This window comes from Sinohyriopsis cumingii, chromosome 8 (genome assembly GCF_028554795.1).
Source record: "Sinohyriopsis cumingii isolate HCF-2022 chromosome 8, ASM2855479v2, whole genome shotgun sequence".
NCBI lineage: Eukaryota > Metazoa > Mollusca > Bivalvia > Unionida > Unionidae > Sinohyriopsis > Sinohyriopsis cumingii.
Window position 1 is genome coordinate 74,659,590 of NC_142968.1, and position 23,651 is coordinate 74,683,240.

At 39.6% G+C, this 23,651-nt stretch overlaps 1 protein-coding gene across 1 annotated transcript in view; it reads right to left on the reverse strand.

Moving 5' to 3' along the window:
- LOC149793822 (uncharacterized) overlaps positions 1 to 23,651 on the reverse strand; it is a 90,942-nt gene that overhangs the window by 38,089 nt on the left and 29,202 nt on the right. Inside the window, exon 8 of the mRNA XM_089966471.1 lies at positions 7,971 to 8,070. Within this exon, the coding sequence (XP_089822597.1) occupies positions 7,971 to 8,070 (100 nt within the window). The remainder of the gene's footprint in view (positions 1 to 7,970; positions 8,071 to 23,651) is intronic.

Consider the following 23,651-nt stretch of genomic DNA (forward strand, 5'->3'; position numbering starts at 1 on the left):
TTATTTAATGCAGCTATCACACTTGGTAGTCTTGCAACTCATTCACGAGATCTCTTGTTTTTCTGAATTATTTCCTTCGCATACTGATATCCAAACAATCCCTCAGCAAATGTTCGATTAAATCGTTCAACAATTGCCTGATCGAGATGAATTGGTGTATGTCATCGTCTGACGTTGATATTAAGTTTTTTTTCATCGGAGATGATACTGCACCAAGACATTCTTTTCCAGGATCAGCCAGTAGTAAATGTAGCCATCCAAAGGGTTCTCATTGATAAATTCTTTACCCTTCCAATATCCTCTTGGGCTATAATAATTCGATTCCATTATAATAAGAGTAATCTGTTGATTAATTACCTACCCCTAATACTAGTTTGCCTTTCATTGCAGATCTTACTAGGAAGCTAGCAAGTTTTTCTCTGAGAGATTTATTTTTTATGAAATTTGACGAGTGAATCAACTTTACATCTGCAATATATCGTCGTTGTAAATCCTTAATTTTATATGCTACATCATGAGTATGGCACGCTTGATCAATGGTATAATTCGGATACTCTCCATGACTTGGTTGGTCTCGTTCGTCAAGTCAGATATCAATTGGGGTTCCAGGACCACAATAATTAGATGCTGGAAGATGTTTGTCTCCTGGATTCTTATCCCATGGAGCTGCTGGTCATTTTCCTAATGAAGCAGCGATATCACCACATGTCTTCATTGGACAAAATAAATTTGTATTTGCTTGTACCGCGTTTAACACACCTGCCTGTAAGTGCACGTTTTCTGTTTTTTTTTTGTTATTGTTGTTAATCCACTGGTGGGTTTTGATGCTCTGCATCGAATGCAATATAAATTCAAATTATTTATTATATTTGTACAATATGATTGACATTGATTTTTCAGCAACACAAAAGCAAGTGTCAGTAAAACATCATCCAGCGCTAACAAATTCTATTTGAGTAATTATCATATGTCCATCTGGGTCTTGTCAGATGCAATTGTTGCTTAATATGATTATGTGATGGCTCAAGTGGGATAATTTGTATTTAGTGGCACCATCCGTAGATAATCATCGATGCTACGATGCTTCAAGATTTTAATGAAACGCATAAATTCTTGGACGAGGATGGTAATGAAATTATTGATTTTATCACCGATATTGATGAAGTTCCATCTCTAGATGACCTCAACAGATTTATTAATAATCGCGTAGTATACGATGATGTGATGACGGACAAACAATCAAATCCAGCTCTGATATTTTCTCGAGGCAGACATAAAAACACAGACGTGATTTATGTTATTCAGCGATATACACAAATTATATAGATAACAATGATGACAATCATAATAGTTCTGTTGTATTAAATGCTCTAGCGTTCAAAAAATACGTGGTAATCTCGTATTGCAAATTGTGATCACGAAGCTGTGAAACAAGGACGCAAGGTGTTCATGTGATCAAAGTCCAATTTATACATGTCAAAACACATCATTGGACATTAAATAATACTAGTTGTTGGAGATATTATGGTTTCATTTCTAAATAATCTAAATGCCTTCGAAGAAAACATTGTGTACGTTGATAAACCTCCAGCTCTTGTCTATGCCAAGTTTGCATCTTTGAGCAAAAGCGCGAGTAAAACACATACTAATGCCAGGGTAAGTAACCATGTGTTCAATGAGGACACAGGGAAAGAAACAGGTTGCCTAGCACTCCTAGGAAACAAGTCTATCACACTACTAATAATAACATTTGCAACTTGCAATCGTTACAATAATTGCCGTTACTGGGGTAGTTGCTTACCATATAATGTACATGTACAGGGAAAATGCATTCAGAAAATAAGGTTCAATATCACCTTAGTGACGAGTCAGCTTGAATGACTAAACTTTGCTGTTACTCGTCAATCTCTTCACGCGATTATATTTGTTTCTTTTTTAAAATGATTTCACTAGACAAAAATATAAAGAGCATTTGCCTAGTGGAATCAGTGGATTCGTTGATTTTTATTAGATAGATCAAATGCTCAGATAACATGGTGTGGTCAATATGAAGGTGTTCATCACTGACAATTTCAGCATTTGTAACGATAGTCATCTGCCATACGAGTCACTTAATAACTGTTCGTATGATGAAAGACGTATTTTGGTTTAACTCACTAGTGATAATATCGTACTTCTGCATATGTAATACGCTTTATGTTTTTGCTGGCTAGGATCCGTTGTCAGGTACAAAAAATGCTTAAAATCTTTGATGTGCAGTCTAATAACAGAGGTTCACCCAGGCGAAGACTGGATTAGATTTATGTTTGAATTGGATCATTGTTTATGCATTATTAGTTTTGTCTCTTAACTCTTGCTTGAAAACCGTAACATTATATTCTAATTTGTAGTAGCTATGCTATATTGATTGAATGATGGTTTTACTGACCATTGTATTGTTGATGTCAATCAAAGTGTAAATGTGACTGTCTCTGTAGAAGCTCCAGTAACTTTTCGTCCTGTTCAATCTCGAACTGATTCAACATCCTGTAATCCAAGACTGTTTAACTTATCCGCAGCAACATTTGTGATGCTATCGACGACATGCATTGCAAATTGTTTAGAGAGCGCTACAGCGCGCAATGATTAGGATACAAGCATCTTTGATGAACCTGTAGACAATCCACGTACAACATCATCAAGGCAATTTTCGTAATGGGTCATATAAACTGTTTTTCTCGATTTGACATCACACACTAGATGGTATCACATGTCAACGTATGACTGTCATTGTATTTAAATTTCAGGTTCATGTCTAATATACCGTTGTAGTGTCAATATCTCGCCTCATATGTTAAATACGCATCAGTCATGGTCTAGAACGGGAAAACAAATATGTGCACACCGACTATTGAGACGTGAAAGATACCCGGCATTCGCCGGGTTAATCGATATCAGACAACCAGGATACTTAGTAACTAGAGCTAATGGCGCAACATGTCAGATTAACCTGAAATCACTGAGGTAAACCGCAAATATCTGGCCTAATATTGTATCCCATGTGTAAGCTTCATTTGTCTACGGTAATCAGACTAATATACCAGGCCCAGAGAGGGTAATTCTCAATGATTGTAAACTATGAACCGTGTATCTTAGAGATTCGATCGAGATTGCAGAGCTGAGTGTAGGATCATTTTCGTGTATGAACATTCTAGAACCTTTACCATCTATCAGATCCAACTATTTATGGATTCAATCTGGTATGCGCCATAGAGAAGTCTTATAACATTGAGATACCTTTCGACCAAAAACTTACTAAACAAAGACGAGTTATCTTTCTTGATTATCAGTATCCCAGACACACAAGTAGATATCCCATGATTGGAGCCCTTGATGCGCCACTTTACAAAGTTGGGACACAAGTATCGCGATATAAATAAACATTTCAAGCAAGAGCATACAAGAGATGAAGAGTTAGATTTAATGGGGTTGTGTGGTTCAGTACGTAAATGCGGTTCAATACAGATAATCGTTTCAGAGATTTGGCTAATTTTATTAAAAGAAAATCAATCAAAAAACAAAGAAGTTTCTGGTAATGGTCTAAACATGACACGTTTAATTTGCATGATGTATTGATCATAACTTGCTGAAGAGGCAACTCGCTCTTTTGAAGCACATATATGTAGGCCGTCATCTTCTGCAGATTCGCTTTGCCTTTAAAATTCTTAAATCTATTGTAGTCTTATTTTACATAAAAGCTGTTTATTGTTTGTTTAAAATGTGAAATAAAAATATCTAACTACATTGCTTGCACTTTTCAATATAATTCTTTCCGTGCTTTAGGGTAAAACCGAATGCAACACCTGTCTCCTGATGACTGTATATACCTAACACCACCTATTCATTCGATAAATTAAAATTTATTGAATGAGTACAATCAATAATAATCAATGATACAGTGTGCGAGAAATGTCCGCACTATACCACATTTCCAAAACAAATATCATAGGGATTCAGGAAAATGACCAGAAAATGTACAATTATTATCCATTATAATAATTTTAAATAATAATGTATTTTAGCAATAATTCTGTCCAGGATCTGTATTTTAAACCTTATTATTTGTAAACACTTTGTTAGTCTGGAATGTAAAACCAAGCATGTGTTCCCTGTTGTCATCTCCCATTTTACAACAGTTTTGCCCCGCGCCAGGGAATATTTTCCATTTTTGGTTTGTTGTGAGAATAATTAACGAAGTTCATCAGGCAAATTATTTGCTTTTTCCAGAGGATCGTGAACAAGGAAGTAAATAAAGGTACGCCTGAACCATCGTAGATACGCCGAAATGTATTTACACACGTTCACCAATACTATCACCGCAGCTTTACATGCGGACCCGAGCAAAGAATTTCTCGAAGCCGTTGCTGCATTGTGAAAAAAATGTAATGTGTTGGCTGGTGTTAGACACGTTAACATGCATCGCGACCTTGCTAATGTGGAACAATTTAACCATATACATGCCGAAAAATTATTTAGTTATTCAGAGTGATCTATCTCACAATTGAGTAACACGATTTTTACCAGTCATAGACGCGCAGAATAACCAAACCACACATGTTGATGTTATTCGACAGAAAACTGTCACAGACACCTGCAAAACGATTTCAAAACCACCGCCTTTATATACACTCTGGAAAAGTTTCGTTCGTATGTGTATGCGCCGATGGAGTTAGAAGGAAGACAACGTCATTCCCGGATATGGCCAATCGATTTATTTTATAATATCAAGCCGGATTAGTTCTCCAAGACAAACAATGTGTCACAATTTTCCCAACAAAGCCCATCAATGTATTCATAAGTAGTAATTCCATAAAGATAGATCCACCGCTTGGTGTTAAGCGGTGACTAAAGATCTTTAGTGAAGCTGTAGACACCATCCGAATACTTTTTGACATAATTATATCTCCTGTGAGCATTCACGTTGTTGATGCAAAAATGTTCACTTCCATACCTTGCATGAGAATCTTTTTGTACAATCACACCTGGAACACATTTTGCTTTATCGATATTTTAGGAAACGTCAAACGCGATTAAATACATTTTTGGGCTCAATCCCACATAGTGCTCGATAGATGTACCTGAGCATTCATGTCTGAACTTACCAACAACATTTTTATGTTTCTAACGAAACAGTGGATGACATTTTACATACTCTTTGGTGTTTGCGATGACTCACATATGTCTGCATATACATTGTTGGTCGTTTCAAAGAATAACAAAGAATCAGTATTCGTTTGTTGCATTTTTAGAAATAATTCATAGGTCAAGAGGTTTGACAGATCTAGCATAGTTGGGACTGTATAATCGAGATCAGTCTCTTAAAGTACCCAATGTCACTGTTTATTTTGATCGCTCTCAGAATCACTCTATTAAAATCCATCAAGGTGGAGCTGCATCGTTAGCCTTTAATACCAATGTTTGGCATAACTTTTGGGAGATACGGGATTGCATCCGTCCACGCCTAGGTTGTTGGTTCTAACACAGAGGTGGTTTGTCATCGAAGTCTTGCCGTGGATACCTCTTTTAAGAAACAGGCGTTGGTTAGTATCGGTGAGGAATACTAACTCAACCACGTTTTTTCATAACCCTGCGTCCCACGCCATTGACGGTCAAACAAAGTAGTGCGCAGTTTAAACCTTGTAAACATGCATGGCTGCACACGAAACGTCTCAAAACATCTGTACACAAAAAACAAATCATGGTCGTCACCAACATTTTGACATAAAAACACGAAGCGGACTTTCCTGGCATGTGAGTATCCTTCGGCGGAAATATCTTCGCGAGACAGCGAAGAAAATAATACCTCAATGGGTGGCAAATAGGTTTCAGCAAACTTGTTTCATCCTCTCATCTATTCGTTGGGATACGTTTCATTGCAGGTGAGAAAACCGAACTTTTAATTGTTATCGACGAGTGCTTGTTACGCAGTCACTGCCAAGGTTGCTCACAGATTGTCCAGGCATGAATTTAAAAACTATAATGAATTAATGAATTACAGCTGTCGAAACCTGAATGCCACATTCTTCTGGATAACACTCATTGCAGCTTCTGCAAGTAATGTTAGTAAATGCCCTTCATAACTATGTATGTCAAGAAAAACGACATGGATTTTGTTTTCCTTGGGCACTTTTACAATTGTACAATGATTGTCTTTTGTGTGATTCCTGTATGTATGCTAGTGAAGTGACAGTGGTCACAAATGTTAATACCAGACCCACGGGAACCATCACATACCCAGCAATGAATGTCCGCAGAAAACTTACGCGTGGCGTAATTGGTATAATCAAATCTGCGGGAAATGGGAGCTGTCGAACAATTTAGGGATTCTGATTTTAAACGCGTCGTCCTTATGACAGTTAAGTGATCTAATTAAATTCACATGGAGAACTATCTTCATCTTATCTGTGGAGGTGACATAGTCCTAAAATAATGCCATAAATGCACGGACGCATGTTTTGAAAGAGCTTTCACTGCATCACTAACTGTTTCGCATTATATTGGGATAATTGCCCAGTATTGTTCTATATCACCAGTATTTCCATCTCAAATTTGGAACTTTTAATTGTCTTCTTTTGTCCACAGTGGAAATGGTATATATGATCACCATCGCCAACAAACTGTTTTATTTTGGCGCAAATGGCCCGTGTAGGAATCACAACATGATTCGGATCTGCCATTACATTGTCAACTGTGTCACCTCTGAAAAACGTTCTATTATTACAATTATGTCGGCTTTTCTCATTCCGTTTGGTATTCGTACCCCCTTCTCCCACTCAATTGTCTTACCCCATTAAAAGTCGGCTTAGTGGTATATAAGGGGAAGGTCATTATCAAAATAGACATTTTGCAGTAATTGTTTCACTTTGCCAGGATAATAAACTGATATAGGTTCAATTATGTCTTAGTTTCAAAAACTTATTTATCTTGTTCAACAGCGTTGAAGTCGTCGGTTGTTGTAAAAATATTAGGCCTGATGAGTCTTCGTCTGCTCGTGCAATAGTACACGCGAACAAAATTGATTGACTGGCAGTGGTGATCACACGAAACCGATACGAACTTTAAGATATTGTTGAGAGCCATGACCAACAGATATCGCAAGCAAACGTGATTTACAGTATTCGTAGCGAAGTTCTCTGAATTCATACTTTCCTAGGCAGAGGATACTCCCTTGCAATAATTGCATCATCATGCCATTGAATATATATATATATATATATATATATATATATATATATATATATATATATATATATATATATATATATATATATATATATATGTGTAGATATATATGTATATCTTTGATTAACATAATATTCTTACATACTTAAAATAGTGTATAGTGACACAAAATATATATTCATTGACAGTATGGTAGCGATTCATAGTATTATTCCTGCAGTAATATTTTCGTTAAAACAAAAGGAATCTCCAAATATGCAGTCCCAATAAATATATGGGCCTGACTGAATACTTCGCTTACGTCACAGATAATGTGTATGTTGGTTGTCGTTTGATTCAAATAATGACAGTGGTCAGCGGATAGTGGACAAGTAGTTTGCAAATAAGAGTTTTGTTTGGTTATTGATATAGCTTGATGTACCCCACATGACTTTCCTCTGGCATGGGTGTCTCTTGGAACATTTGCACGTACGGGGGCATATGTGTACGTTCATGTGAAGAAAACGTCATGATGTTGAAGGCTTTAACCGTGGTAAGTAACATAAATCCAACATTTATATTATCATACTACTCGTGGTAAGTAAGATAAATCCAAAATTGATATTATCATACTACCCACTAGTACGTAAGTACGAGCAATACTGGCATACTACCCATATTAATTTAAAGCTTATTATGAGAAAGAATACCGTATCAACTACTTTAAAGATCAAAACAAGCCTTGTATGAATTTAAAATGGCACACTGACCTGTCCAGTTGAATCCACATTTGTGTAAGTTACACATAGGTGTATCACAACACTCAGCGCACATATTCATAACTGGTACATGTTTAAGAGTCTCGCATTGCTGGAGAAAAAAAAAACATGAATGTAATAACCTTATTATATTCAGCATTTTAATATTTCAACCGTGCAATATTAATGCCAAAATATGGTATTGTTTTAAACAAATGAGTTATATTCTTTATCACAGAATTGACAGACATGCAGGCATGCAATAAAGGAGTGCCTCAAAACATACATGATCAGAAACATTTTTCACGAATTAGTTGTTTGGGATTTTGGATATTGTAATTAACTTCTACAAGCTTTCTGATTGGAAACGTTAGGATGAGTCCGGCAGATTCGGGGATGTTGTTTTCAAGACATAGACACTATAACAGCTTCACTGGTTCTTCATCATAAAATATTATCATTATATATCAATTTGGTTTTTATTACATTCAAAGAGTCCTTTCATAAAATCAGTCCGTTTAATGTATAACTATAAAGGAAAATATACAAAATATGTGCTCCTTATCCATGCGAAAAAATAAAACACAAATTTCAATCGTTCTCACATTATGAATATATTTTGGTTCGCATGCTTGATATAATAGAAACCTTTTTATAAGACAATGTTTTACATATTGTTTTAGGAAAATGTGTCTGTCAAACAAGCTATATTATTACGATTAAAATGATCACCTTTTTGTAGCAAAGTCATACATATACTAATGGCTGCATACATAGATAGGTACATACATGCATGTTTACACAGTTGTGTACATATCTGTCTACCTACCCACTTACCTATTTATCATCCCTTTCAAATGTCATCCTACCAACCTACCTACTTACTTTCATATTTTTCTACCCACCTACCTCTACACATACATACGTACTTTCGTATATACGTACACACATAAGTACATACGCACATACGTACATTTATACATACATACATACATATATACATTCATGCATGCACGCATACATACATATATGCATACATACATACATATATGCATACATACATACATACATACATACATACATACATACATACATACATACATACATACATACATACATACGGAAAGAACATGAAACGGTAGTAGTGTATGGGGTTTGTTTAGGGACAGTGGGACTTACCATTAAAAACAGGGTCCCGGCCCTATAGGGACAATGGGAATTTAACATGGGGAATACAGGTCCGGTACTCTAGGGACAATGGGAATTTAACATGGGTAGGCCTGTCTAGGGACAGTGGGAATTTAACGTGGGTGGGCCTGTCTAGGGGCAATGGGAATTTAACATGGTGGGTGTGTCTAGGGACAATAGGAAAAATACATTACAGCAGAGATGATACAGAGAGAATACAGACAAGAGACAAATACTGATACAACATTTTAAAAAATTTGGAGGCATGAAAGTCATTTATTTTCGAGGCCAATGAGTGGCCCTGAGTAGGGCCTTTGGCTTCTTCTGCTTCTTCTAATTTCTTCTTTTTTCCACCAACTTCTTATTTTCTTTCCTACAATTTTTCTCTTCTTCTCCTTTTTCTTTATTTTTCTCCTTCTCCTCCTCTTTCTTCCTCTTCTCATTCTCCTCTTCTTTTTCTATTTTTTTCATTCCATTCTCTCATCTGTTTTCTGTCCTCTTCATTCTCATACTCCTCCTCGTCTTCTTTTAGCAGATATCTTTTCATTTCCTTTGACTTTCTTAAATTGTTTATCTCCATCTTCACTCGATGGGGACTATAAGAATAGTGATCCTCGTCCAGTTTAATCAACATCTCCTCTATCATCCCCAAATTATCTAACACCTCTTGCAATTTGTTCATCTTGTTAAGATAGTTTGAAGCTATCTTCTTTCCTTTATTTCTTAGAATGGCGCGAATGACGAACGCTGTGAGATTTTATATCTAAAGCACGGACGTGAAGGAAAACATCCGCTACTTTTCACACAGAGATGATGAGCCATAAAAACTAACCACATTATAAACTATCCACACACGCGAACAAGCAAAATCAAACCCAAAATCTACTATCCACACATGGGAAGAAGCGTAAACATAATCATAATCTACTATCTACACACGGGAAGCAGCAAAAAATCAACCATAATATACTATCCACACACGCGAAGAAGCATAAACATAATCATATTCTACTATCCACACACGGGAAGCAGCAAAAACATAACCAAAATCTACTATCTACACACGCGAAGAAGCATAAACATAATCATAATATACTATCCACACACGGGAAGCAGCAAAAAACGAAACCAGAATATACTATCCACACACGCGAAGGAGCAAAATCAAACCCAAATATACTATCCACACACGTGAAGAAGCAAAATAAAAAACAAACAAACAAAACACAAACATGCAATTCACAAATAAGGGAAGGTTGAAAAACCACACACTCTACTATCCACACAAACGTACCTGATCTCATACAAACACATACACACATAACCACATTATTAAAGTAGTAAATGTTTATGATCACACTACTCCACACTCACACAACTGGCAAATTGAATAGTGTTTCTTTTCTAGAGTTTTGGTTGGCCCTGAAAAGGGCTGTTGTTTGTAACTTCAGATGAACCTGGCTAATGATGACATCTCCCAGGTCTAGCGCCGCAGACACATCGACGACTCCAATCGTGATCCCAACTGATACGTGTGGCTGGGATCGCAGAGGAGGGATGATTGGCTCCAAAATCCCAATTTTCCGTTTGTGGGATTCTGAAGTTTTCCTTCTGTGCCACACTCTTGGTACTGCTACAGGTTGTGGTACTAGTGTTTGTTGTCGTTCTTGTGGCTGTGGCTGTCGTGCTGGTGCTGTTGCTACCTGTGCAGGCGTCCTCGCCTCAGGTTTCACCTCACACTTAGGTATCATCATAGGGTGAGACCTGATCCATATCTTCTATTCCTCCTCTGCTTTCTTCCTTCTCTGCTCCTCTTCCTCTTTAATCCTACTTTCTTCTACAATGGCCTCCGCTGCCATTCAGGAGGCGCCTGGCGTACTCCATGTGCATCTGAAGTTCTAAAATTTTCACTAGTCTGCTGATCATTTTTTCGTTCTCACGACTCAACAAGGGTAGCCAGACTGACGAGTGTTTCCGTATATATTACCGAAGCACGGACGTGAAGGAAAGCATCCCTGACACCCAAATCTTACATTATCCATATTATCACCATAAACGCGTGGACCTAAAAGAAACACTCACTCACTTTCTACTAACAATCAGTATTTTAACATTTTTGACAAGTCACATAAACAAATGACCTATACACTATATTTCTAACCAAGATAGATAAATAATGTGCTTATACACGCCCTTCTATTTTTTTTTTCTAACGTATCATAGGCAATGGAATGATTATTTCTTTTCTAGAATATGGGTAGCCCTGAAAAGGGCTGTTTTTTGTGGACGGGGAGCTATGGCAATCCTTTAGGATCTAAGATTGCGACCTCCTCTGGTAGCAGGCATTCTCACAGGATAGGGTCTGCTTCTTCGGAAAGAGAAAGAGAACTCTTTGGTCTCAACACGGCAGTTGAGAACACCTATGTCAAGTTCCTGCTTCTTCTGTTGCTGCTGCTCTTTCTGTTCTCTTTGCTGTTTCTGAAGTTTGTACTTCTCTGTCCATTCTTCGCTTTTGCTGTTTCTTTCTTCTCTGAAGACCTCTTCTATCAGGTCTTCAGTCACTTTTAACATTTTGATAATCTCTATCTCTTTAGGCTTTCGTATCAGACTTTGCCATACACGATGCAAAGTCACGTAGGCTTCGTTCAGCTTGGCTAATCTTAAGCACATCTTCGTAGAAGGATAAGTCGACAATGGATGGTCAGACTGGAGACTGCCCCGCTTTTATTGTAAAAGCGCGGACGCAAAGGAAAACATCACTACACGGTTTCGAGTCGGATCGCTCAAATAGTGTGATGTGAGGGATAGAGAGAAGCCAAAGAGCATGGTTCATGATACCCATGGCAAAAACAAATGACAAACGCTTTTGCTTTCTTCAAAACACAACATTTTTATTTTAATAACTAACATTCAACAATATTTCTTAAATTAACCAATCAATTCAATAGTAAACATTTTTCTCTAACAACTATCTTTTTTGGGCAAGTTTGACAACGTTGTGAACTAAACTGAGATTTCCACTGTTGCAAGTCATTGGGCCATTGATGTACACTACGTTTCCTAGCTAGAGACAAAAGATAACCATAATGGTCACAAAACCATCGATCAACTTTCACATCGTTTTTAGAAAAATGACGATCGAAATAAGTCAATAAATGTTCCAAAGAATATCTCAGACTGCGTTGATGTAGAAAATACACACAGTATTGTCCACACACCAATTAATCTGTGCCTTGCAATTTCACATTATTGAATCTTGTTTTCTGAGCATTTCGTCTCATTAAATCAATGGCATCGTCTTCGAAAGGGGGCAATCCATACGAATCAAAATACTCCACACATCCTTCTTGAGGAAAGTAGACAGCTACCCAGTGGGTTCCTAGGAGATTGCTGCCGTCCGTGTTAATCATATAAGCTTGATGGTCTTGAGGTTTGCGATGCGGTAGTTCATCTTTAGCACATACGACAGGATTCCAAGAAGCAGTGTACGAACTGTGGTTCAAAAGGTATTAAAATTCCCAGGTATCCATTTTTCTTTTGTTTTTTTCTTCAGAGGCAATAATATGTAATCAATTCGATCCTGACTTTCTCTTGGAAAATATCTGACAAGTAAACAGGTATCAGCTCCGACTTCGTACCCTGATCCAAGAGAGTTTCGATGTGACGGATCTCCAGAGACGTTAATGGAGGACAAGAATCTTCACGCAAGCCTTTATGCCACTGATGCAACACGTCCCCACCCATCGTGTCAATCAATTCAGGACAAAATAAAATGGACAACACTTTGTTCCCCTCAGGAAATTTCATCAGAAGGCGACAAGCTACTTTATGTTACTCAAGGGTTACACTCTCCAGAGCTTTAAGAAACATGACATTAAACCTGGAAGCAATGATGCTCACCAAATGTTGTCCGCTAAAATAATAGCCTGAGGGAATGATCAAGTGATAGGTCGACATTTGAGTTTCTGAGTTATGTGTTCTTTGATCATATTTTCCATGGGTATTCAAGTACTGTTGCATTTGGTCATGAACGTCCACTAAAAAAAAAAATTTGATTTGAAGGACATTGAGGACTTTGGTCGGGTGAATGATTTAGACCAAAGCCACTTCCCAATAGGCTTCATAATCTAATTGGATGGCCTGATGTAATTTGAACGTGTAACATCACAACGTGTTGTTGGAAAACACCTCCATGGAAATGTCTCTGGGTAAGGTTAAATAAAATTGGTTATGGTGGCTCATAATTCCAGAGTTCTGTGGCTGTTCGATGGGTTACTGGAAGTCAGAGCAGTGTCTCCGCCCAAAATCTGGATGTTGTTGTTGGAGTGGTGACTGGCACTGGGCGCAAGATTCCCGTTGTTCCCGTTCGAGGAGGATTTCAGGGATGGATTGGGAAGAAGGTAACCGATGCAACTGCTCAATAAAATGGTCCACAATTTTTTGTCTCCTTGTTGCAAACTCAGATTGACAATGGCTCAACAGATGACACAATACACCACAAAGATTTGGCAGAAAAAGACGATTTGTGCTTTAGGCACACCTTCTCCACACCGCACCCACAAGGGATGTTTCTGTAAATCTTGCAGAGAAGAACTGGGTGAAGGAGTGGTCGCTGAAGTGGTAGCAGTAGCTGAGTCTGTGTGAGAGGGCATGATGGTCACTTCCTTTTATAGTCGATGACTTAGGAAGCGTCGATCCAAGATTACAAACTGGGAGGATATCCTTTCCAACTCACTTTGAATTCTTTCACACGTCATTTACCCACTTTAATGGTTCTGTGTTCGAGAATGCTTTCGATGTCGTACACGTCGTCTTCTCTTTTGGTGACACGTTGTAACTCAGGCAAGTAAAACGTTCCTTTTAACACTTCTCCGTTCATGTCTTCCACTTTATAGACGGTAGGTTGACGACCATGCACTCGTCAATTGACACGAAACAATTCGGTCGTCCAGTTAGGTAAGTAACTTTTGTCAAAAGTGCGTTTGGTTTTGCCAATGCGCACCCAATCTCTTACAGTCAACACTTTAACTTTCTTGGGGACAGCCACCGTTGGGGACGTACCAAACAGGCGATCAGAAACCAGCACTTCGTTGTCGGGAGTCACCATTTGGGGGGCACGTCCAATGCTTCGATGGTAAGATTGGTTGTACGCTTGCACCAAGTGCGGTAAAATGTCGATTTACTTGACAGTGTGGTGATGCGTAAATTATTTCCACATGCGTTCTTTCAAAGTGTTTTGAAAACATTCCATGATGCTGCACTTGGTTTCAGGATTCTCGGTAGTAAAACAATGAATGTCACATTTCTTTAATTCTTTTTGGAAAACATGGTTCAGAAATTCGGTGCCTTTGTCAATTTGCCATCGAAGAGGGTGACGACAGATTTGTTTCAACACCCGTTGCAGGGCTCGCATTAACTCGCTGCTCGATTTGAAAGTCAATGGCAAGGCCCAGACAAATTTGGAAAAGACATCGATGACACAAAACAAATATTTGTAGTCGCGATTGTAGGTGGCCAAATGAGAGACATCGGCTAAATCGGCCTGCCATTGATGATCGATGCCTTCCACTTGGGTGCGACATCTGGAAAACTTGCGTCGAATGGGATTGTGTAAAGTGTAAGTAACGTGTTCTTGTAACCATCGTTGCACTTGAGGTATGTCACTGAATTAGGCAAAAAATGTACATGCGTACAACATTATCTAGGGTGAATACATGCTTTTCCAGGTAAGCGACTGTATTAACATGTACCTCGCCAGAAATTACTTGCGACGAAGGGGCATTAATAACATAATATGCCAGGGTAATTTACCCTGACTTTTGCTCACTCTCCTATGGATTTAAGTATGATCTATTTCTAAACCGACACTAATCGTTTTGGAATACGTCAAAGAGTGCACGTTCTCCATTGTTCTCCAGTCTTAAGGGTAAGTATTAAATTTACATTTCATTTGATATGCGAAGCTTATTTGGTTTGTAATGTCTTATAGCGTAATAATGCATCTATTACAACGCAGATTTGAACTTTGAATTACAAGTCACTATTAGAGGTTAATGTATTAGCATGTATCTAGAGATTTTACAGAAACTAGTATTATGACCAGTTTGGTTTTATTGTAGCTGATTGTGACTGTTCCTGTGGTTGTGACTGACTATGACTAGAACTGACTAGAGTTTACTAGAGATGTCTGGAGCTGTCTAAAGTTGTTTAGAGCTGTCTGGTGTCTCCAAAGTATTTAAGGCTGCGTGCTGTCGATACGTATGTATGTATGTACGTGTGTCTGTGCCACGGACGTAGACGTAGCAAATTCAAAAGGGTGCTGTATGCTGTCTGTACGTGTATACGTATGACTGTACATGTGGTGGATCCATAAAGGGTGCGAGCGGCCGACAAGAATGTGGGCCAACCAAAGGAATCGTGCGACTGTACAAGGGGTCTAGAAGCATACGTTTGGTTCAATTATTGATCCAATTGCATTTTTATGTTCATAAGATTATTTTGAATCTTAGTTGTGTTCATAAGATTATCTTGAATTTTAGTTGTGTTCATCAGATTATTTTGAATCTTAATCGGAGTTCATATTTGAGATTCTGTGAATCTCTCTTATAGTGTAGAATACTGTTTGAAGCGTATCCGCAGTCCATAGGGTTTCTTGGATCTGTACTTCATATTGATTTCATATTTTTGGTTTATTTTCTATGTGTAAATGTTGTGTAGAGTGATAGAGTCAATCGTAGGTTGAGAGCATTATAGAATGATTGCATTTTTACATCATATATTTTTCTTTATTAATTCATTTCATAAATTGCAATTTTTCTCTCATTGTGTTTGTTTTATTCATTTAGTCCAAAAACTCACTCGGTTTCTATTCTTCGACAAGGTAAACGGAGACTTTTCAGTCGCGTTTTGGCAGCACGATACAATCTCTCAACTCCTCCGTAATCTGCAGGATGGGATGGATCGTAGTAAATGCTGGCTAACACCTTCTCCATTTTTTTTTTTGTTAATAAGTCACCCACTCTTCGCTGATGCCACTCTTTTTTTCGTGTGGTATTTTCTTGGTTTGTTATGCTTTGCGTGTTCGGCGAGCGATATGTGTCGAGGAGGAGGATGTCTGAACAGGGGTAATCAGTTTTCTTTTCACTTCTGTCTTCACCTTCTTTTTCTCTTCTGATGAAGAAGGACTGGTCATCATATTTTTAATCCATCCAATTCTGGATGTAGGTGGTGTTGTTAACTTGCCAACTTTCTCTGGTGGTGTTGTTATAACTGGCCTAATTTATCTGGCGGCGTATGAAATCCTTCTTCACCTGTTTCTGTCTTGGTCACTTGGGGTAGTAGTGGTGGTGGTGGTGATGGTGGACTTTACATTAAGGTCTTAAAATCTTTCAGTGTGGGTAAAGTTGTTTCGTCTAAAGCTTTCTGGTGAAAGAGTTGCAGTCGTTGCAAGAGTTGACCGTACTTTTGCGATTTTTCTGTTTCGGACAAATCGTGGCGATCCATCAATGACTGCAATTCGTGTTGTAACTGGGACATCTCGCTCAAATGGGGATTGGGAGGTAAATGCTGGGTCCGCTGTTCGTGCCAACGATGATATTCCATCCATCGTTTGTAAGGCACTAAAGCTAGTTTTCGTCCTTCCATTCGATGTCAAGGGTCACGTCTGAGATCTTTTGACTCCAGAGGTGATTTTTATCTTGCTCCCACAAGTCCTCCCAACATGGTTCCGAATACTCCTTTCAGCAAAGGTCCTAACAAGAGAGGCAAAATTCCTCCACATTGGACCAACACCTTCTTTTGACGAATGTGGATTTTCTTTTGAACCATTTGGCGAAGAACGTGACAATGTTTGCCTAAGCATTGTTTCTGGTGTTTTGACAAAGGGATCGTGCCTTTCAAGACGTTCAAACAACATTCACACACGGTATCGATGACATCTTTGGAGACCATTTGAATGAGTTTTTTTTTTAATCATGGGTGGAGAAGCTTTGCATAGGACAGACATGTCTCCATGCTTTGAATAAACGAGGAAGCAGTCCTTTCCTTTTCTTTTATTTGGGTTTAGAAAAGGGATGTTTTCTGGGGGCTAACATCTTTGTGTCTTCAGGAGCACAAAAACACTGATACCCATTCTTTGTCTCAGGCCCTTTTTATACTGGAACGCGTCGCCACTGATTGTCTTTACGTGGTATCAACTTGATGACAGGCATCACGCGTCGTGAAGCAGTTCGCAACGGACTAAATCGAGCCAGTTCTTCCTTGGACAAATCCAGTAAACTCTGTAACATGCCCGATCTCTCATGGACATTGATTTTGGGAGCAGGTACTTTGTGAGCAGCTGCCACTGCAGCTAAAGAGGAGTAGGGTGTCACCATTGGATGAGAAGTTCTTGGAGACACGGGCTTACATGGAGAAGTCGATGAACCTGAGGTTACAGGAGACACGGTGACCGTCATTGCAGGTCGTGGCTTGCGAATGTAAGGTTGCGTCCTGGTTGCGTCCTGGCCGAAGTGCCTCTCTTGCGCGTAGAAGTTGTTTTCTGGGGGCTTTCTCTGTTTCTTTTTTTTGTGGCCTGTTCTTTTTCTGGGGTTGTGACCTGGTCTTGACACCGTTGTTCTTTTTTTTCTTGGGGCTTCGTTTGGCTTTTTTGGGAGTAGCTTTTTTCTTGGGGAGAACTTTGGGAACATTAGGATCCCATTTTAAGAGGGAGCAAAGGATGACACCTCCTAGAGTACCGCTCCCTCCAGGTTCCAAAAGAGGAAGCAGAGACAGCAGAGGTAGCCACAGTAGTGCATGGAATGTCACTTGTGACACAAAAACAGACAAGACAAGAGTGTTTATACTTTTTCAGGACACGTTTATTGATGTTTTAAAAATAAACACGAAAGACTAAAATACATAAGAGCCAAAGGGTAAAGTACAACGATAAATTGCACATCAATACGATCAAAGTAGAATAGAAATAAGTTTCTGTACAACATGTTTTGGGTAACCAAGAGGTCTAGGAAGAATGTGAAATGTTCTTACAGCCTCTACATGGGGTAATGTCACACAAGTGTCCTCCCGGCTTTCGGGAATGTCCACGACAGTCCTGTCCTGAAGGGAATGGTAGTCCTCGGTGACGGGTTCTTCTGGCACTGTCACTAACACAGGTTGAAAAGTGACTTTTTTCCTAGGACGTTGAAATGTTGGATCCCAACTCTTGAGCATAATGGGCTACTTCTTGTGTCCAAGCCTCAAAACCCCAATTTTTCCAGTCACGTACATCTGTCCAGTGGGGAATATAAGTCACAAGCTACACACACATCATCATACACTTCTTCGGTACTCAAAAGTTGTCGAATCTTTATTTCCCGTAAAGGTCGAGAGGTATCCAGATGAAAACACAAAGCTTTGAGCAAAATGAGTCTTTAGTGGCCATTTAAAGGTACAACTTTCATGCTTGATTGGTTATTAAGTACTGTTCGTAAAGTGTCCACAAGGAATCTGCTGTAAACGAAAGCCCAGAAAACAAGTCACTAAGACACACACCACACGTCCACCCAAAATTCAATGGCTACAGTTGTCGTACTAAGTGTTGGTAATCATCCAAGGTTTGAATAGTGTCATTGAGTTCCTTCCACGGAATCTGTTGAATCACTTGTGATAAAAGCCGTGGCCTGTTTTTATACCCTCTGGCGAATCTAAATTGTTCAATCACTAACTGAACCATTACACTTCGTTCCGAACCTTCCCCTTTCATTAAGTTTATGTTGCGTAATGGATTTTTGTAATCCTGCAACTCTTCTTCCTCAATTCGTTGCAGTAGGTGTATCTTGAAGTAACGAAAATCATTCACATACCGATCCTTCTCGTCCTCGAAGTGTTGAACAAAGTCTGACCACTGCAACACTTTCACACGAATCAGTTATCTTATAGCATTCAGATACCAGTGGTTAAAACACGGTGACGTAACGGATGCAATTTTTCTTTACGTTTCACTTGAACTTTGAGCAGTTCTCGGTAAATGCGTTCTCTCAACTCCACATGTAAGCCGCGAATGTTCTCTTGTAAAGTATACATGATGAGGTCATACTAAAACCACTTTTTGTCGGAGGTAATAAGTGTATTTTCTGTACCAATCTGAGTGTACTCCAGTAGCTAAACCAAATATTTTAGTCTCTAGTTGACACACTACACATCACAGAGAATTTTGCTCTAGAGACAAAATTCGATCACATAAAAAAATTTGGTAATCCACTAACTCTTCCTCTGGTACTAGATGTAGTATGGTCAACATGTAAGTAGTAGGACGAGAAGACACCAAAGTCTTACTGTCCTTGTCCAGTTGAACAATATCTGACCATTGGGACATTTTCAAATGAATCAGTCCTCTTATATCATTCAGGTACCAGTGGTTTAAACTCCGGTGACGTAACGGATGCAATTGTTCTTTACGTTTCACATGTATTTTGACCAGTTCTCGGTAAATGCGTTCTCTCAACTCCACAGGTAAGCCACAAATATTCTCTTGTAAACTATCCATAATGAAAACAGTCATGAACAGAGCGAAAAGAAACGAACATAGTGAATAATTTCTGGCCACTGCCATTCAGGGTAACGCCCAAGAATGCTACTGAAATCTTCTATTGTAAACAGTCTAAAGTAGAATAATAGGACGAACGAACACTTGATCCAGAGAAATCTAACACATTTGTTGACTTTTTTCACTTTCCTCTTGTGAATTTCTCGACACAAAATTTATACAGTCACCCATTGAGATTTCGCTCTGGCAAGTCTCTGCCAAACTTCCTTGTAGATCTTCTCTTGCAGTTCTTTTGGTAATGATTCAATATCATTTCTTAAATGGGATTTAAATACTGATCTCGGTGGTGTCCAACGTTTGACTCCTAGCCAATCTGGTTTCTTAAACGACATGGTAGGCCACTTCAATGACTCGGTCCCACTAACGGTAAGTAGTGACAATTTGGAGACCATCGAGCATGTTCCAGGTAGGCTGAATCTTGTTGCTCCCACTGGTGAAGTGATACTGAAGCACTCGACTTTATCTCCTTCGCCCAAGTAGAAAATTCCGGCTCTGGTTAATTCTTCAGGGGTCGGTACTCCCAGATACTTAGGCCATTTCGATTTGAAAGATTGAAGACAATTTTCAAAGTTGCAGTATTCAGGCAAACGCACAGGGAACGAATATTCGTCTTTCACAGGTTCGTTTCGATGAGGGTAGGGTGACATCGACAGCAGTTTGCTCCGGGCTGGATGACATCCGTAGGCTGGTAGACATGAAGGTTGACATACACCATGAGAATCAGTAAAGTGTCCACGATGGCGAGTGGCATCGCTTTCGCATCCGTCAGGTTTGACACGCACAGCATCACTTTCCATGATAGGCATAGTGGTAGTAGTAGTAGCGAGAACAAAGTTCCCATGATACTTTACTGCATCACGGAGGTTACAGCGTACAGCATCGCTCTCATCGCAAGGCTCAGGATCGTAATCAGCTATGCAATTACAATGGTAAACGCATGGACACTTACAGGTTCCTTCTGGAAATTTTCCGTTGCAATGCTTGGGTCTTATCCATCCACAACTAGTTACGATATGGGGAGGTAAAATTTTTGTAGAATCCCCGAACTTGAATGATGTCTCTTTTAAAGAATTCGTCTTGTCGGCTTGCTCTTGGTAGTCACAATGAACTTACGATCTTGCACATTGTCCCTTTTCATACTAGTCGCAATGAAGTCTCAAGCTTGTACATCGTTCCTTTTTTATGTCTAGTTTTGGAAGTCTTCCTTTATTTCTTCCTGGACAACGGTACTATCTTCTATAAGGTAACGTCATAATTGTACCGTTGTGTAATGGGTGGAAAGGACATATAAAGGTAAGGACAGTGCGGAGACCATCGAGTATGTTCCAGAATAGCTGAATCTGTATAGATACATAGATCCTTTCGTAACTGAAACACTGTACTTCGTATCCCAATCCAGTCTCAGGTCCCAAGTAGGCAAATCCTGTTCTAGCTAAAACATTCGAAGTAGGTAGTCCTTCCCTATCCGTGGGCTAATTTTGAAACGTTTCCAATTGACGGGCACAATCACAATAGTCAGGCAAGAAGAGCGGAAAATTGTAGGGTTTGAACTTGAGTTCTCATTGGGTTTCTCACTCAATTCTTGCTGTGTCGAAGTCATTCTTCTTGTTGGTGGCTATCCTCTTACAACTAATTTTTTATACCGACATGTCCATACGGAAAGTGAAGTGGATGGGAAGACGCACTCGCTTCTGGTACACAATTTGATAGTTGTTGTGTATTGGGAAAGTTGTAAATTTTGTATACTTCTAACAGTTGGTATCCCAGGTCCAGAGCTTTGAAAAATTGCCCGCTAACCCACGTTCCCGTCAAGGCGCTTTCTTCCTGGGTGTGCTGACAAGGCTTGTCTTGGTTACACGTTTCGGCGCAAGTACGACACAAGTGAAACATGAGTTTGACTTGGCAATGGTGAGATAACACGGACTGTACAAATCCTTGGGAGGCAAGACTTTGCACTTGATCAAGCCTTCGTATTGTCGAATGTGGTCCAGATCGATGTGTTCCGTCAACAATTGCGGGTGCCCTGCAGGAAAGCGACACTATATTTGCACACGTAGGGATACAGCGAGCACACGTCCAAGTATTTGATTTCTTCTCCTTTCTCTTCGTCCGCATGGTACAACAAACAGGTGGCATTTGTCCTTCCTCCGTACAAACTGTCCCTCGGGTTCAGTGGGTCCATCAACTTGTAACTTTCTACGATACGTTTAAACTCAGGATTTGTTTTCAACGGTGATCGTACTCGTGTTCCCACATTTCCAACACTTGGCATCCTTGCTGTTCTAACTTCCAGTGTAGCTGACAGTGTCCTGGTATAAGTCTTCCATGGTTCGTTGTAAAAAGTGATTTTTAGTGCCACGTTCAGGGTAGCAAACGGGACATCCGTGAAATAAGCAACCGTTAAACTCGTACACGTTCTTGGGGTTTTCTAAGTCCCAGCGATCTACCAAATACGTCCCGATGGTCTTTTCGCCTCCTCCGTTGCGGGCATGTTGAATCCATTTGTCTTCCTTGTCGCACAAGTAATGTAACCAGCGTAGGGCTTTGACCGAATACTGGCGTTTGACAAAGTTGGTCGTTTGAGGACTGATGACAGCCAGTGTGTTTTCAGGCATGAATCGTTGGCGGTACGCTAAGGAGCACACTTTGGCAATGGTGCAGGCTTCTTTCAATGGATCAACCCCTCCGTGTTCCATGAACAGTTCTCGAAATTCTCCACAGCAACGCCGTAAAATGTCCACGTCGAAACGACAATACTTTAACATTTCTTCCTGAAAGTCGAAAGGGTCCGATGCGTGAGCCTGATACCAAGCGTAGAAAGCTCCGTTCAAAGTCACCTTAGGACGTTCGGTGCCTTGCTCCGTATAGTATCTCAGAAGAAACTGTCCATCGTACCCGGAGAAATTGTGAGCCATCACTGTGGCATGGTGATGACAATCTCCGTAACGTTCGATGTCCTCTTGGCTCCACGTCTCGTCGATGAGGTCTAAGATCCATTGGGCAAAATTGGCTAGTGTGCCCGGTCCCCGAAAGATTTTTCACGTCCTCCATGAATCTTGCTGCAGTGAGGGCAATAACTAAAGATAGGTTCTTGGATGCACTTTTCGCACCCTCGATCAGTCACACAGAAATTAGGAATGTGAATGCCGGTTTCTTGCATGCATTCGAAATCGAAAGATGAAATTCCCTTTATTCTTGTGGTCATCATTTTCATCTTGTTGGGGTTGGTATTTTTGAATACAACATTGGTGTTTCAAGTCCACGATTTGGTGACAAATGTGACATTTTTTTCTTTCCTGAACATAAGTGTGCCTTGGCACAGTTGGTACGTATGCCTTGCCCACAAGTAGGGCACAATCTCAGCAGTTGACAAACACATTTCTGCTGTGAACCTTGCGTTGTTAGGCCAAACATCCTGAGCATTTCGATCCACAATGTTGTGTTTCTCTCGATTGTTATAGCCATAGTCACATTTCTCACAGTAATAGCTGTATCCCAGGAATGCACTGATACTATCGCGATGATACACGTGAATGTATTTTCCATCCTTAAAATCTTGGCTTGTAAAACAACAAAGGTCAGCGCACTTCTTGAGGGCTCACTTTCAAGGTGTAGCGTGGAGTTAGGACATCTTGCAATTTTTGCATTTCAGGAATGGTACAGGTTGTGTCTTTGGACAAGCCTTCTTGTTGTAACAGGAGTTCATCTTCACTTTGCTGTTTGGCTCGGTTCGATTTTCGAATGTTGTCCCAGGCCTTTTTCCATTCTGCCGCGTCGTTCTTGTTGGCATAGGTTCGTACCACAACGATGGCCCATACTAAACACGTCTGGTCTTGAGGGTTGTTAATTCGGACGAGGCTACGTTTAATGCTACGAAGGTCGTCCACCAATAAGACCTTTTTGCGTCCAGTCCCTTGGGG